Below are 15,804 nucleotides of genomic sequence, written 5' to 3' on the forward strand. Positions count from 1 at the left end.
TACAGGTCAATGTCGAAATGACAAGATTGATTCAATGGTTGATTCAAGGGGCCACACAGTGAGCACAGATGTTGTATTGAAAAGAAGCAACATTTAGATTCACCATCCATAAACTAAGCCAACATGCATGATTTAACTTAATAGATGCCATTTATTAGGAATGCAGGACAACCGTTTTCAAATCATGGTCAATTATAAATAAATCTCTGAGAATAAAGGAACAACCATATTATACAAAGTATGTTTCCAACAAAATCTGTTTAATAAAAAAGCCCATACCTCCTTTTTGGAAAATGATTCTTAAACTTAGCTGGAATTCTCTTTGTTCATGCCAAATGCAAAAAAATTAAATAATTGGTTTGGTATGATTATATGAAAATACAGCACAGTCCAGCCCTTGATTATAAGTGAATTTGGAAAGATCATACAACATATTTTTCCATGGTGGATTCTTTCCTTATTCCTTTCCCAATAACTTCACCTTATTGGTCAAATTTTATCATGATTAATCTTTAGTGCAATTACATGATAACCATGAGTAAGCCATGCAAAATTATTCCACTTTAGGAAGGCATAATTTAAAATAGAAGTTGAATTATATACTTCCATCTTAAAAATATTAATATATTAATAGACATTGTGACCAGTTTCTTTTTCTTATTAGGGTGTTTGTATCTTCCAATTTACAGCCTTTCCTCTCACTTGATTGGCTGCGTAGATTCATACAAAGCTGAGTAACCCAGAGAACTACAGATCAAACACCCTGGAGGACAGTCAGAATAGCATGAGATATCTTCACTCATCTGACAATTATAAAAATGCAATTCACATTTGTGGAATCTGTAAGTGACAAGTCTTACTCAAGTAGCACTAATGGGGATTTTGCTGACTGAAACTCACTTCTAAAATTTACATACGACTTCCTTTTCGTGAGTCGTTGTACAGAAGACAGTGAGGATATGCAAACAATTGAACACATGCAGTATGGTCCATTATTAAAGCAGATTTTACAGCTTTTTTTAAAAATAAAGAGAAAACGTCTATCAGTATATATACAACCAATTATTGGAGGGCCATGTGAAACAGGCTTGATTTTAACACTTTACAAATAAATTAAAACCAATGCAACATTTACAAATAGCACAGGAACAATACCCTCCCCCCCTGGCCCTCACAGGCTCGAATACAGTATCTGAGACCAAGCAAATGTGTAAGCACGTCCTCCATCAACATATTAAGGCGCATCACATAGCATCAAAATGGAACCGATGAGCTTCTTGCCTTTTCTCTCTGTCATCTGCTTTCTGTGGGGAAGGGGAGGGATGAAAGAGAGTATTTTGGTAAATGCATCTTGCATTTTGACTTCGGAGTTACTGAATTGCATGGAGTAGCTGCTTTATCATGTGAAGAGGTAATGGAAAGCTCACTAAAAGCCTTAATGGTTAGTACTTAAATAGGTGTCATTTTAGAGGAGAAGAGAAATGGCCACTGCAGTCAGTGATCAACTCTCTTTTGTGTTAATGGCCCAGTGCTTTGGGTTGGTTCATTAAATGCTTTTCTTTAATAATTGTCAAAGTAGAAATGACTCTTGGTACACAAGGATTTCCTGTCGTCTGGACTGTGCTTATATGCTGAGAAGTGAGGGGAAGCTCTAAAATGACTAACATCTGGTGGGCTTGCTCCAGTTGTGTTTTAAAAAAGCATTCTCCTTCAACCACTATTCAAAATGCAAACTTATAAGCCACAATGTTTGGCTCAAATAATCATTACAGGTACAGTGGTACCTCGGGTTAAGTACTTAATTCGTTCTGGAGGTCTGTTCTTAACCTGAAACTGTTCTTAACCTGAAGCACCACTTTAGCTAATGGGGCCTCCCGCTGCCGCCGCGCCGCCGGAGCATGATTTCTGTTCTTATCTTGAAGCAAAGTTCTTAACCTGAAGCACTATTTCTGGGTTAGCGGAGTGTGTAACCTGAAGCGTATGTAACCTGAAGCGTATGTAACCCGAGGTACCATTGTACTGCAATGCAGGAAAAGGAAATATTTGTAAGTGTTGCACACGATGATTGACATGCCCGTTCTCTAAACAAAGGCAGGAGTATATTTAACCTATGTTGGTCCAGGCATGTCTTCTGCAGTTTGCAATCTTCCATATGCCCTGGGCAACCTGTCCAGTAAAAACTGCCCATAAACCTGCCTTTCTACTGTTTAGTGTACTAAGCACAAACATTACACCTGTAATTGAGGAGAGGCCTGGTGCAGAAAGGGAAATGGTTGTTACATCTTAAGGTGGCTTGTGAAAAGTTTGCCCTCACCTACCTCATCCTTATCTGACAAGCTGTGCTTGCTCTCTAAGGGCACTCTGGGACTTCATGTTGAACTGACAGTACCCTTCTGGATTTTGCTGTCAGGCCTTTTATCTTTCAGGAAAAGAACTCTGGTTTTAAGGCGTTATCACTTCTGGCTTCTTGGCAGTGACATGCTCATGCCACTAAGGCTCTGACACATCTCAAATGTATAAAAGAAGCCTGCGACATGTTCCCTTCTATCCCACTCCCAGTCTTGGCAAATTCACAGAGCATAATGTGCTGGCTCCTCTCCTCTCCCATTCCTGCCGCTGCTCCCTTCAAACAGTAATTCCAAGCCAGCTGTATCCTCTTTCTCTCTCCCTTCCATGGCATTTTGAAAAGGTTACCTGTAAGACTCATTTAACACAAAAGTCTAAAAAAACCACCCCTCGGATACATTGTGGTTTATACAGAGATATTTTTCCGCTATGTGCCAGTTCTCGCACACAGAATTAAAAGATGCATCTTGAACTGTGGGATTTAGATTTGAACGGTTTTTATTTATTTATTGCAAAAATAGTTGGTTTTTAAAAAGATTAGTAGAATTATAAAAAGTGAGGGGGCACCTTCGGATCTCAACCTGCTTGTCAACTTCCCCAAATAGCTGTTCTTCAGAATATGCATTTCCCCCCCTGTAATAGTGCAATGCCCTTCACGGTCTTCCTCCCAATTTCAGCTAATGCCCCTGATAAAGCTGGAGGTGTGTGAGGAGTCAGCGAGCATTTCATACTTTAGAGGTGAGAGATATCCCTGCTCAGTAAAAGCACAGTTGTTGCTAACTTGGTTCTGTTTGCTGAGTTGAGTGCCACCCCGAATATCTAACTTCATGGTTGTTTCTGTACCTCCTGCCTTTGGCATTTGGTGTTAACGCTTTGGAAGGGTTTATGACAATAGGCTTACTAATTTCCAGGCGCCGTGCAAAACCTTTCTAAACATTTAGCTCTTGCTCTTTTGTTTCATGAATGCCAATGACAAGCCGCCGTGAGTCTAAAATGCGGTAATTTTGACAGTTATGATTACAGCTTGGCTAGGCGGCAACACTTATTGGCTACCCTGCTGGCTCAACTATTTGCTGTGAATGGAGAGCTATATGGGAAATTGGGACACAGTTTCCTTTTGTAGTGTGAAAAGAAGCCTCCCAAATGGCTTCTCCGGATCAATGCATTTCTATAGAGAAAAACAGTCAGTTTTGCTCATGGTAAAATATCACCATTTGAAGCATGTCAATAAAAAGTCAGCAAGGGTTTCTTAAACACAAGAGGGAAGAAATCCCTTTGTATTACAGCCTGACTGAAAATAATGAAAGCATGGGTTAAATTTCATTCATTGACAGAGCCACAATGTGCCTCAAGTATCTTTCAGTTAAACTACAGGCAGAGCAAGACATCCAAAGCCACAGCCACACATACAAAATTTAACGAATGAAGGCACTTTTTGATTTGTGCACTGAGGCCACATATAGCAAAATGTGATGGGAGGAAGGGATAGTGCCTCTTCAGAATGCAGAGGGCAGATACTGATGGAAAGCAACTCCACTTAAAAAAACACCTAGCTCGTTGGGGAGGGAGTTTCTAGTCCAGCTGTGCTAGCTTTCTACTTACAGGGTTGTTTTTAATATTGATGAGAATTCAAAAATGTGACCCCCCCCAACTGAAATTTCAAGTGACATATTGTATTGCAGAGAGAAAGAAAGAAAGAAAGAAAGAAAGAAAGAAAGAAAGAAAGAAAGAAAGAAAGAGGAAGACATAAATGCACGGGAATAAGTAGGCCACAACTTTATTAAAGGAACATGGCATTCATCCACCAGCTAAGGCCAGTATGGAGGGGCAGATCTAATCCTCCCCATATGACTTGCTCAGAAAGACTGGGATGGATAGCTAGCTGCAATACCTGTCCCCATCCCATCATTAAGGTGTAGGGCCAAGCTTGATTTGGGGCCGGGGGTAACCCACTATCCATTCTGACTAGCAATGGCTTCTCAAGGTCTCAAGCAGACGTTTTTCTCAATCTTGTTACTCAGTATATTTATAATAGGAGTCTAATTCTGGGACCTTCTGCATACTTTAACATGCATTATTTCCCCTGTTGTTTATTGAAGAAATGACTCAAAATCATCATGCTGAAAATGGCAACTTTTCCCAAAGTGAAAGGCTTAATTAAAAAAAGGATGATGTGAAGTTTAGTTCGCAATGTTGTATTGTCTGAACTTGACGCAAGAAAGACAAGCGCTCGTAACAGATTAAGCTTACCTTCTCTTGCCAGTGAAGTATGCCGATTATTGCCAGGATGAAGACACAGACCCCAATTAGGGCAATAGCCGTCAGCAATACGATATTACTTGGGGTTAGGTACAGCTTGGCACTCCAGCTGTGGGTATAAAGGAGAATCCAAGAAAACATCAGTTTACTTTCAGGACTGATGGCAAGATGTTCCACAGAGATTATGGAAAGCAGAATGATAAAAAGCTGCCTGACTTCGGGCCTATTTGATTTGGAGCTCTATGGGATGTAAAGCAATGAGTAAAGATCATCTCCCTGCTCCCCAGCCAGGGCACGTTTGTCGTGTCAGAGTAACATTTTGACTTGTCGTTTGATGTGTTGACTCACGCAAAGTTGATGTTCGCTTTTGGAAGCAGAGACAATGCGCAGAGAAAAGGAAGGATTTAGGAAGCAGGAGGCAGCAGCAGTGAGAGAAGATAATCTACTGCACATTAGTCTCTGAGTATGAAAGGCCACATGTTTCAGGAAGGAACTACACCCATGATATGAAGCAGTACAAATTGGGAAAAACTGGTAGGTGTATTTCTCCAGCTCCTGTTTTTAACGGGGTTCTATTAAATATAGGAAACTACACTGCAATAAAGCTTCCCTCAAAGGCTTTAGCAGAGAAGAATTATCGGCAAAATATACCAAAACAGAGCAAAGGCAACCCTTTCCATCATCTTTACCAAAGTCACTTTTCAGGTGATATTGCTATGTTCTGAGTTTATAAGCGCACAAATACATCACACTCAAAGTATGCTAACATCGAAAGGTTTTCCTGTCTCAGCTAGGACTAAAACGGCGTATGGAGTTTGGAAACCTGAAACCCTTATTTCAGGAAAATAATATACATAAGAATTCTTCAATTATCTTTGGGGTACCGAAACACAAAAGAACTTCAAGTGTTCTTGTGGCGTGCTTTGCAAATGGCTCCATTGATTATTGGAAGTTCATAAACAGGATGTCAATTCAAAGCCACAAGGCGGCATTTAGCCCATCATGTGTCATTTTGCTCCTTTCTCACAGCCCAGGCAACGGTTTCATATCGATCTGAGTTAATGTGTTTCAGCAAAATGAACTCTAACTGTCCCATTTGTGGAGTGTGGTTCCAACTCAGGCATGCAGAAAACAACACAATCATAATACACCCGTCAGGAGATCATTTAAAATACATTCTCCAACCCCTGCTCCCGTTTTTGTAATTGATCCCTCTCTTGTTTTTGGGTGGTGGGGGGCCCAATCAATCAATGATGGAGCGGGTGCAAACTATGTGCTTCTGTAATCCTTAGGTCTGCTTGAAGAAAAGAAGTATTAGGATTGAAAAAAGTATGGCTCCAGAGTTAATTGCCAGCATACTCTTTAGGAAAAGGTGAAACACTCCCCAGGGGTCCAAACACAAGGCTTCTTCTAAAGCATTTTGCAAAATCGTGCATTCCATTCAATTCCATTCTAGGGGCTTATTTTATGGAAGGTATTTACTAGGGATGTGTGCCAGCCAAAATATTTAACTTGTATCTCTGGCCAAGGGAAGCCAACTCACCTGTTTTGAATCTGCTCTATGGCTTGCATCTACCTTTAGTTCTATGCAGAACAGACCCACTGAAATTAATGGGCATGACATTACTGAAGTCTGCTAACACCCATGGGTCTCCTCTGAGTAGATTTCAGTGGGCTACAACCCCATGTGTTCCCGAGACAACTTGTTATTCGGGTCTGAAGCAGTGTTCCCTCCCCCTCACTGATTACAATGGGGAATCTAAAAATGGCTGCATTCCCCCCCCCCCCCCCCGGAAGTGGACAAAGTTTGCAGATAAAGGCGCTCCTCCAGGGTGGATTAAGCCTGCCAAATTGCAGACAGTTTCACTGAAGGATTTTGTGCAGCAAGCTTTTAAGGTTTTTTTTTAAAAAAAGCAAAAAAGTCTTAGAATTCAGTATAATGGTTCTCCCTTCTCAGGGGATGAAGACTTTCAGAATAACAGGTGCAATGGTTTTCCCACAAAACGTTTTTTTTAAAAAAATCAGTGATCATTTTTTTTTAAAAAAAAGGCAAAATGCAGCATTTTGGGGTGATGCCTGTGCTTACAGAATGACTTGGGGCTTCCTTGATCTAACTTCAGATGCCATGTAAATGGTGTAATATGACTAATCTCCCTTGAAGCATTCCTGTTTGCCTCCTACTTTGCGCTGAACACAGAGTCAATGCACACCGAGTGGAAAGCCATGAATGTTTCAGCATCCACCACACCCCATAATATGCCTGGGGTGAAAAACCTGAAGTGCTTAGTAAGTGTAGTTCCAAGAAAAACTGGAGGACAATGACCCCCTCTGGACTCTCATTTGTGGGTGCACAGGGCAAAGTTGCACTATACACTTCTATTCCTCAGACAAAACTATATTCTAAGGGTAAAATTCTGCTTTGGAATGCAAATTAACTCAACTACTATATAAAAATCCTACTGGGGCACAACAATTACTGTGGTCTAAATCCAATATTTTACTACATCTGTTAGACTGGTGAAAATCAAAACAACAAAAATCCAACTGTCACAACTGAAAAAAATTAAAAACAAGAATACAACAAAACAAAAAATATGCAAAGGCAAATTAGAATAACAAACCATTTTACTAAAATGTAAGATTTACAGAAGCTTTTCTAGACAAGCCATACGAAAAGGTCACAAGCTTGTCAAGTATAAATTATGATAGAAGATTGTTAAATTAATTAAGTCTAGCTTGAAAATGACTTCCCGGATCCCTTAGTACTGAATTTCAATCCTCACTGGTTTTTAAAACAACATGTAATGAACTTTTTTCATAAAAATATTTTCCGATTTCTCCTTCCAAAGGCACACAGGCCATTTCAAAAACTAGAACATGAAGCTGAACCACATATCTGTGGAAAGATTGATTACCGTATTTTTCGCACGATTGGACGCACCGGACCATAGGACGCACCTAGTTTTCAGGGGGGGAAATCAAGGAAAAAATATGATCCCCCCCCCGCAGCTCTGGGAGCAGTGGACAGGCTGCACGCAGCCTGTGCGCTACTCCAAGACCTCCCTGCTTTTGCGGGAGGTGGCGGAATTCCCCCACCTCTCGCAAAAGCCCACAGGAGCCCCGCGTGACTCCTGTGGGCTTTTTGACCAGGAGGGAGAAGGGACTGAAACGGCCAGTCAGTCCCTTCTCCCTCCTTGGGGAAAAACCCCCAAGAGCCGCTCACTCTTTAAAGGCTGCGCGGCTCTTGCAGGCTTTTCTGGAGGTGGGGGAATTCCCCAACCTCGCAGAAAAGCCTGGAAGAGCCGCACAGCCTTTAAAGAGCGCACGGCTTTTGCCTGCTTTTGTGGGAGGTGGGGGAATTCCCCCATCTCCCGCAAAAGCCCGCAGGAGGGAGAAGGGACTGACTCTGCCAGTCAATCCCTTCTCCCTCCTTGGGGAAAAGCCCCCAAGAGCTGTGCCGTCTTTAAAGGCTGCGCGGCTCTTGCAGGCTTTTCTGCGAGGTGGGGGAATTCCCCCACCTCCTAGAAAAGCCAGCAGAAGCCATGGAGCCCCTTTAAAGAGCGCGCGGCTTTTGCCTGCTTTTGCGGGAGGTGGGGGAATTCCCCCATCTCCCGCAAAAGCCCACAGGAGGGTTGGAGAGTAGCGGGAAGGCGTCGCGCGCCTCCCCGCTGCCCCCCATCCTCTGGGGCTGGCGATGGGGGAAGCGCTGCTTTCCCCACCGCCAGCCTCCAACCCGGGTTGGAGAGTAGCGGGAAGGCGTCGCGCGCCTTCCTGCTGCCCCCCAATCTCTGGGGCAGGCGATGGGGGAAGCGCTGCTTTCCCCACCGCCAGCCTCGAAGCCGGGTTGGAGAGTAGCGGGAAGGCGTCGCGCGCCTTCCTGCTGCCCCCCATACTCTGGGGCTGGCGATGGGGGAAGCGCTGCTTTCCCCACCGCCAGCCTCGAAGCCGGGTTGGAGAGTAGCAGGAAGGCGTTGCGCGCCTTCCTGCTGCCCCCCATCGTCTGGGGCGGGCGATGGGGGAAGCGCTGCTTTCCCCACCGCCAGCCTCAAAGAGCAGACTCTCCTGGCTTCAGCGGAAGCAACGCGAAGCCTCCGGAGCGCAGGCTTCTGAGGCTTCGCGTTGCTATCACTGAAGCCAGGGAGCCTGCATTCGCTCCATAGGACGCACACACATTTCCCCTTCATTTTTGGAGGGGAAAAAGTGCGTCCTATAGAGCGAAAAATACGGTAGATTGCTTTGGAGTAAGCAGGTGGCAGAATACATTCTCCTTTGTTTAATATCTCTCAACTACCATGTGATTACATTAGTATAAAGCAAAACTGCATTCTCTTTTCACTTTTTCAAGTGCTGCTGCTTTATTTCAAAGATTAATAAAGCTGTGATCTCTCTAACAAACAAGCATAGTTTTGTTTTAGGATTACAATAAAGATTTATTGGCCACTGAGGTCAGCCACTGCAATCAATAAATCTTGAATCTGACTGAAAACTAAAATCAATGTGCATTTTATAAGAGGCATAAATTTGAGAGAGCATTCTTTCAGAAAACACAAGGAGCAAAATAAGAGATAAATGACTAAAAACTCAATTGTAGGAAGAAGTAGTATTACACCAACAGCTCCTAAAATATCAGCACCAGAATTTACTTGATGCTGGTTAAAAGGAGCAATAGCACAGCCCACTGTGTTGCTTTGACTAAATGAGACATTATTGTAACAGTCGCTCTCGTGACATTTATTGCATCTGGATTCAATGGAGCTTGAACTGGATTACAGAGTTAACTGAACGCTTCAGGGTATTTCACGTGGTGATCAATAGCATGATATGTATAATATTTCAACATATTTGGTAAGCATTTTGGGAAGTGTATCTAAATATGTCAGTCTTCCTACCTACAGTATGTTAGTTCTAGGAGTACCGTATTTTTTGCCCTATAGGGCGCACCGGCCCATAGGGTGCACCAAGTTTTTTTGGGGGGAAGTAAAGAAATTTTTTTTTATTAACCCCCCCAGGCGCGGGGCTGGGGCGGGGGAAGCCCGAGCTTCCCACGACCCCAGCCCCCAGAACAGGCTGCTATCCGCAAGCCTTGGGAGCCCGGCGGGAGTTCCCGCCGGGCTCCCAAGGCTTGCGGATAGATTCCTGAAGCCTGGAGAGCAAGAGGGGTCAGTGCGCACCGACCACTCTTGCTCTCCAGGCTTCAGTGAAAGCCTGCATTCGCCCCATAGGATGCACACACATTTCCCCTTCATTTTTGGAGGGGGAAAAGTGTGTCCTATAGGGCAAAAAATACAGTAATTTGCTTTTCTTCCCCCTGCAGTACATGGTAAGTTGTTGACTGCATGGAGAATGAACATTAAAATCTGCTCCAACCTCTCCTTCCATCTTTTCGTAGTGATTGGTTACTGATGGCATCTAGCAGGGTTTGGGAACCTCAGGCCTGTGGGTCAAATGTGGCCATCCTCTATCGTCTCTCTATCTGGCCCTTTGGGCTCTTCCCAGGACACACCAGACCTGCTTTGCAAGTGTCTTTTCTTGACCCGATTGTATAACTGAATTTGATAATTTGCTTGCCTAGGTAGAAGGTGCACTGCAGGGGCTGGGACTAAATGACCCTTTGGGTTCCTTCCAACTCTGCAGTTCTATGATTTTATATATAGAGTGTGTCTACAGTGAGCTTACTGTACACCAAGACAGTCTCAACCCCCCTAATCTGCACAGAAAGATAATTAAACCTCCAGTTCACAACTCCAGAGAAATCTGGTTGCCTGAACATCAGTGAAATGGCCATCACGCTTGACATGCAAATTAGGGGTAGGATATATCTCCATGAGGGGCAATCATTTCATTCCACCTTCTTACAAGTGTGATGGCTGGTCAGTTTGTCTCGATCACCTGTACATCTGATGGCAGGAAGAATTTGTTTGATTAGGTAAGTTTCTTCCATCTTAGTGGGCACTGGGAAGCGGAAGGAATCAGTTCTGCCAGCAGGGCAATGAGTTAATATTTGCCAATGGATTTCAAAGCAAACACCTTCGGAAAAAACAATAACTGAACCAACCCCCTGGTTTAGTTTTTGTAGTTTTCCAACTTTTTTCATAGTAGGGGTAGTTGGAAAGATTGGGGGAGGGGGGAACAGAGGGAGCTTGCATATTAATGGAAGAGTGTAATGAGTGATTTCCTTTCCAGAAATCCCTAGGGGGAAAGGGTGGCGGTTCCTTGTTTTATGCAAGGTGCTTCTGATTGCTTTTAATAGCACAATGCAGTCTCTTTTTATCTCAAATGGCCTGTGATGTCAAATGTGGATATATGGAATGATATCCAGTGCTGCACAAGCAATTTCCCCTTTCTTCTCTCATCTCCCCATCCCTCAGCCACCCTAAATCTGATCAAGAGTCCCTCCCCAACACTTTGGAGCAGATATGGGGGGAACATGGGGGGCTGAAGGGGGAAGAGATTTTTGCAAAAGCAAAAATATGCTGTAGTGGACAGGCACATTTGCATATCACCCACGAGATTTAGAGAAAAAGGAGGGTAGTTTACAAAAAGAGAAGATAATCACAAAGCGTGATTAATTACTAAGGCAAGGGTAGGTCTCTATAGCTTTTAGTTTTAAAATGGTCCTATTCTCATATCCCCTTCATGGATCACTGCCTTGCCGTGGCGAAGGGGCTTGAAGAACTCAGAGAAGCTATGAACTATGCCGAGCAGGGCACCCAAGATGAACAGGTCATAGTGGAGAGTTTTGACCAAACGTGATCCACCTGGAGGAGGAACCGGCAAGCCACTCCAGTATCCCTGCCAAGAAAACTCCATGGACAAAGACAACAGGCATATAAAAGTTATGACGCTGGAAGATGAGCCCCTCAGGTCGGAAGGCGTCCAACATGCTACTGGGGAAGAGCGGAGGACAAGTACAAGTAGATCCAGAGCTGATGAAGCGGCTGGGCTAAAGCCGAAAGGACGTTCAGTTGCGGATATGCCTGGAAGCGAAAGGAAAGTCCAATGCTGTAAAGAAAAATATTGCATAGGAACCTGGAATGTAAGAACCATGAACCTGGGTAAGTTGGATGTGGTCAAAAATGAGATGGCAAGAATAAATATTGACATCCTGGGCATCAGTGAACTAAAATGGACAGGAATGGGTGAATTCAGTTCGGATGACCATCATATCTATGTTACGAAAAAGGAGCAATGCTGCTGAGTGCTCCAGATGGCTGGAAAGCCAAACAGGATGTTGATGTTATGGGACTGTACCGTGGGAACAAGGAACAGTCTATTATGTGCACTGAGCACCGGATGTTAGCTCAGAGTGTCACATGACCCTGTACCAGAAGTACATGGGTGGAGTTATTCCCTCTCTGCTATTGCTGTAAAGAGGGTGCAGACATGTTTCCTCTGCACTGCTGGAAAGACAGAAATAAAGGCATGTAAATACATTTCTGTCTGTCTCTCTCCCCTCCCTGGGGAATGAGGGAGGAGGGATAGTTGTGTTCTTCTCACGTTGGGAAGGATCGGCCGATAGAGATCTCGCCTTGTCTTGCCGGGAGTCGCTGACGGGGGAGATCAACAAGGAATCAAGCCGGGCACCTGGAGAGTGGCCAAATTCCTCTGACAAGGCTTTGAAGATTCCAACATTTGGTCTCTACTGTGGGCAAGAAACCCGGAAAAGAAATGGAGTGGCCCTCATAGTCAACAAAAGAGTGGTGAAAGCAGTACTGGGATGCAATCTCAAAAATGATAGAATGATCTCGATACGAATCCAAGGCAGACCTTTTAACATCACAGTAATCCAAGTTTATGCACCAACTACTGCTGCTGAAGAAACTGAAATTGACCAATTCTATGAAGACTTACAACACCTTATAGAAGTGACACCAAAGAAGGATGTTCTTCTCATTATAGGGGATTGGAATGCTAAAGTAGGGAATCAAGAGATAAAAGGAACAACGGGCAAGTTTGGCCTTGGAGAGCAAAATGAAGCAGGGCAAAGGCTAATAGAGTTCTGTCAAGAGAACAAGCTGGTCATCACAAACACGCTTTTCCAACAACACAAGAGACGACTCTACACGTGGACATCACCAGATGGGCAGCATCGAAATCAGATTGATTATATTCTCTGCAGCCAAAGATGGAGAAGCTCAATACAGTCAGCAAAAACAAGACCTGGAGCTGACTGTGGCTCGGATCATCAGCTTCTTATAGCAAAATTCAAGCTTAAACTGAAGAAAGTAGGAAAAACCACTGGGCCGGTAAGATACAATCTAAATCAAATCTCTTATGAATACACAGTGGAAGTGAGGAACAGGTTTAAGGATTTAGATTTGCTAGACAGAGTGCCTGAAGAACTATGGATGGAGGCTTGCAACATTATACAGGAGGCAGCAACGAAAACCATCGCAATGAAAAGGAAATGCAAGAAAGCAAAGTGGCTGTCCAATGAGGCCTTACAAATAGCGGGGGAGAGAAGGCAAGCAAAATGCGAGGGAGATAGAGAAAGATACAGGAAATTGAATGCAGATTTCCAAAAAATAGCAAGGAGAGATAAGAAGGCCTTCTTAAACGAGCAATGCAAAGAAATAGAGGAAAACAACAGAATGGGAAGAACCAGAGATCTGTTCAAGAAAATTGGAGATATGAAAGGAACATTTCGTTCAAAGATTGCCATAATAAAGGACAAAAGTGGTAAGGACCTAACAGAAGCAGAAGACATCAAGAAGAGGTGGCAAGAATACACAGAGGAATTATACCAGAAAGAAATGGATGCCTCGTACACCCCAGGTAGTGGGGTTGCTGACCTTGAGCCAGACATCCTGGAGAGTGAAGTCAAATGGGCCTTAGAAAGCACTGCAAATAACAAGGCCAGTGGAAGTGATGGTATTCCAGCTGAACTATTTAAAATTTTAAAAGATGATGCTGTTAAGGTGCTACACTCAATATGCCAGCAAGTTTGGAAAACTCAGCAGTGGCCAGAGGATTGGAGAAGATCAGTCTACATCCCAATCCCAAAGAAGGGCAGTGCTAAAGAATGCTCCAACTACCGCACAATTGCACTCATTTCACACGCTAGCAAGGTTATGCTTAAAATTCTACAAGGAAGGCTCAAGCAGTATGTGGACCGAGAACTCCCAGAAGTGCAAGCTGGATTTAGAAGAGGCAGAGGAACCAGAGACCAAATTGCAAACATGCGCTGGATTATGGAGAAAGCCAGAGAGTTCCAGAAAGACATCTACTTCTGCTTCATTGACTATGCAAAAGCCTTTGACTGTGTCGACCACAGCAAACTATGGCAAGTTCTTAAAGAAATGGGAGTGCCTGATCACCTCATCTGTCTCGTGAGAAATCTCTATGTGGGACAAGAAGCTACAGTTAGAACTGGATATGGAACAACTGATTGGTTCAAAATTGGGAAAGGAGTACGACAAGGCTGTATATTGTCTCCCTGGTTATTTAACTTATATGCAGAATTCATCATGCGAAAGGCTGGGCTGGATGAATCCCTAGCCGGAATTAAGATTGCTGGAAGAAATATCAACAACCTCAGATATGCAGATGACACAACCTTGATGGCAGGAAGTGAGGAGGAATTAAAGAACCTTTTATTGAGGGTAAAAGAGGAGAGCGCAAAATATGGTCTGAAGCTCAACATCAAAAAAACGAAGATCATGGCCACTGGTCCCATCACCTCCTGGCAAATAGAAGGAGAAGAAATGGAGGCAGTGAGAGATTTTACTTTCTTGGGCTCCATGATCACTGCAGATGGTGACAGCAGCCACGAAATTAAGAGACGCCTGCTTCTTGGGAGGAAAGCAATGACCAACCTAGACAGCATCTTAAAAAGTAGAGACATCACCTTGCCAACAAAGGTCCGTATAGTAAAAGCTATGGTTTTCCCAGTAGTGATGTATGGAAGTGAGAGCTGGACCATAAAGAAGGCTGATCGTCGAAGAATTGATGCTTTTGAATTATGGTGCTGGAGGAGACTCTTAAGAGTCCCATGGACTGCAAGAAGATCAAACCTATCCATTCTTAAGGAAATCAGCCCTGAGTGCTCACTGGAAGGACAGATCGTGAAGCTGAGGCTCCAATACTTTGGCCACCTCATGAGAAGAGAAGACTCCCTGGAAAAGACCCTGATGTTGGGAAAGATGGAGGGCACAAGGAGAAGGGGACGACAGAGGACGAGATGGTTGGATAGTGTCTTCGAAGCTACAAACATGAGTCTGACTAAACTGCGGGAGGCAGTGGAAGACAGAAGTGCCTGGCGTGCTCTGGTCCATGGGGTCACGAAGAGTCGGACACGACTAAACGACTAAACAACAACAACAACAAATTCTCATATAGTTTTTCTCTGGGTTCCTGGATATATGAACCAATGGTATAAGTATATACATATATCACCATCATAAGAGAAGTAAAAAGAGTGTAGTAATTCAAGTGATTTTGCTTTTCTGAAAGGGAGAGATGGACACCAATTTATCAGCCTAGAAATTCAAGTTTATCAGCTTGTAAATAAGTGCCACAAGAGTTACTGACTTGTAAAATCTTTTGCTTGCCCTCCTGTCCCATATTTACCCATGCTACCCAAGTGTGGCTTAAAAGGAAATGGTCTTTTCCTGGGCATCTGGAAGCAATGGGTCTTTGTTACAGGTGAACAGGTGAGTTGCTGTTTACAGCCTGTTCGATACCTCAGGTTACAACCAATTGTTCATGGTTAAAGAAAAATAATTTCTATCCAAGAGTGGAGCTTTAATATCAACATAGTTACACAAATATATTGCATACATTCAGTGAGATGTATTCTGCATATAAATTGCAATGGTTGGTGACTGATGCAAAAAAAAAAAATCTTTCTTTTATTTTAAGGTAAACTGAAATTTCCTTGCATTGGTCATCACAATAAGACCACAACTACAGAGATAAAATCACCAAATTATAAACCATACACATCTATCTATGTAGCTATGTAGTTATTTTATTGATTTGTTGACTGTAGTTTTATTATGTCTTTTTCGTTTTTGCTTTTCTGCGCAACTGTGGGAAGCCATTTGGAACACATTGGAAAAGCAGCGCATAAGTAAATAAATAAGTAAATAAACACTACCTACGGCACATTTTTAACTTTACTATATGTCAAGGGGTTTCCTAGTAGGCCAAATATAAGGGCAGCTGGGAAGGAAAGCCAATTACTTTCATACAAATGGG

At 43.3% G+C, this 15,804-nt stretch overlaps 1 protein-coding gene across 1 annotated transcript in view; it reads right to left on the reverse strand.

Annotated features, from left to right (window-relative positions):
• Window positions 1–131: 131 nt before the first annotated feature.
• Window positions 132–15,804, reverse strand: part of ITFG1 (integrin alpha FG-GAP repeat containing 1) — a 126,605-nt gene continuing 110,932 nt past the window's right edge. Inside the window, exons 17-18 of the mRNA XM_083626050.1 lie at window positions 4,597–4,714; window positions 132–1,304 (exon numbers count right to left, since the gene is read on the reverse strand). Coding sequence (XP_083482176.1) covers window positions 1,245–1,304; window positions 4,597–4,714 — 178 coding nt within the window. The 3' untranslated portion in view covers window positions 132–1,244. The remainder of the gene's footprint in view (window positions 1,305–4,596; window positions 4,715–15,804) is intronic.

Source organism: Podarcis filfolensis (genome assembly GCF_964270895.1).
Source record: "Podarcis filfolensis genome assembly, chromosome: 8".
Lineage (NCBI taxonomy): Eukaryota > Metazoa > Chordata > Lepidosauria > Squamata > Lacertidae > Podarcis > Podarcis filfolensis.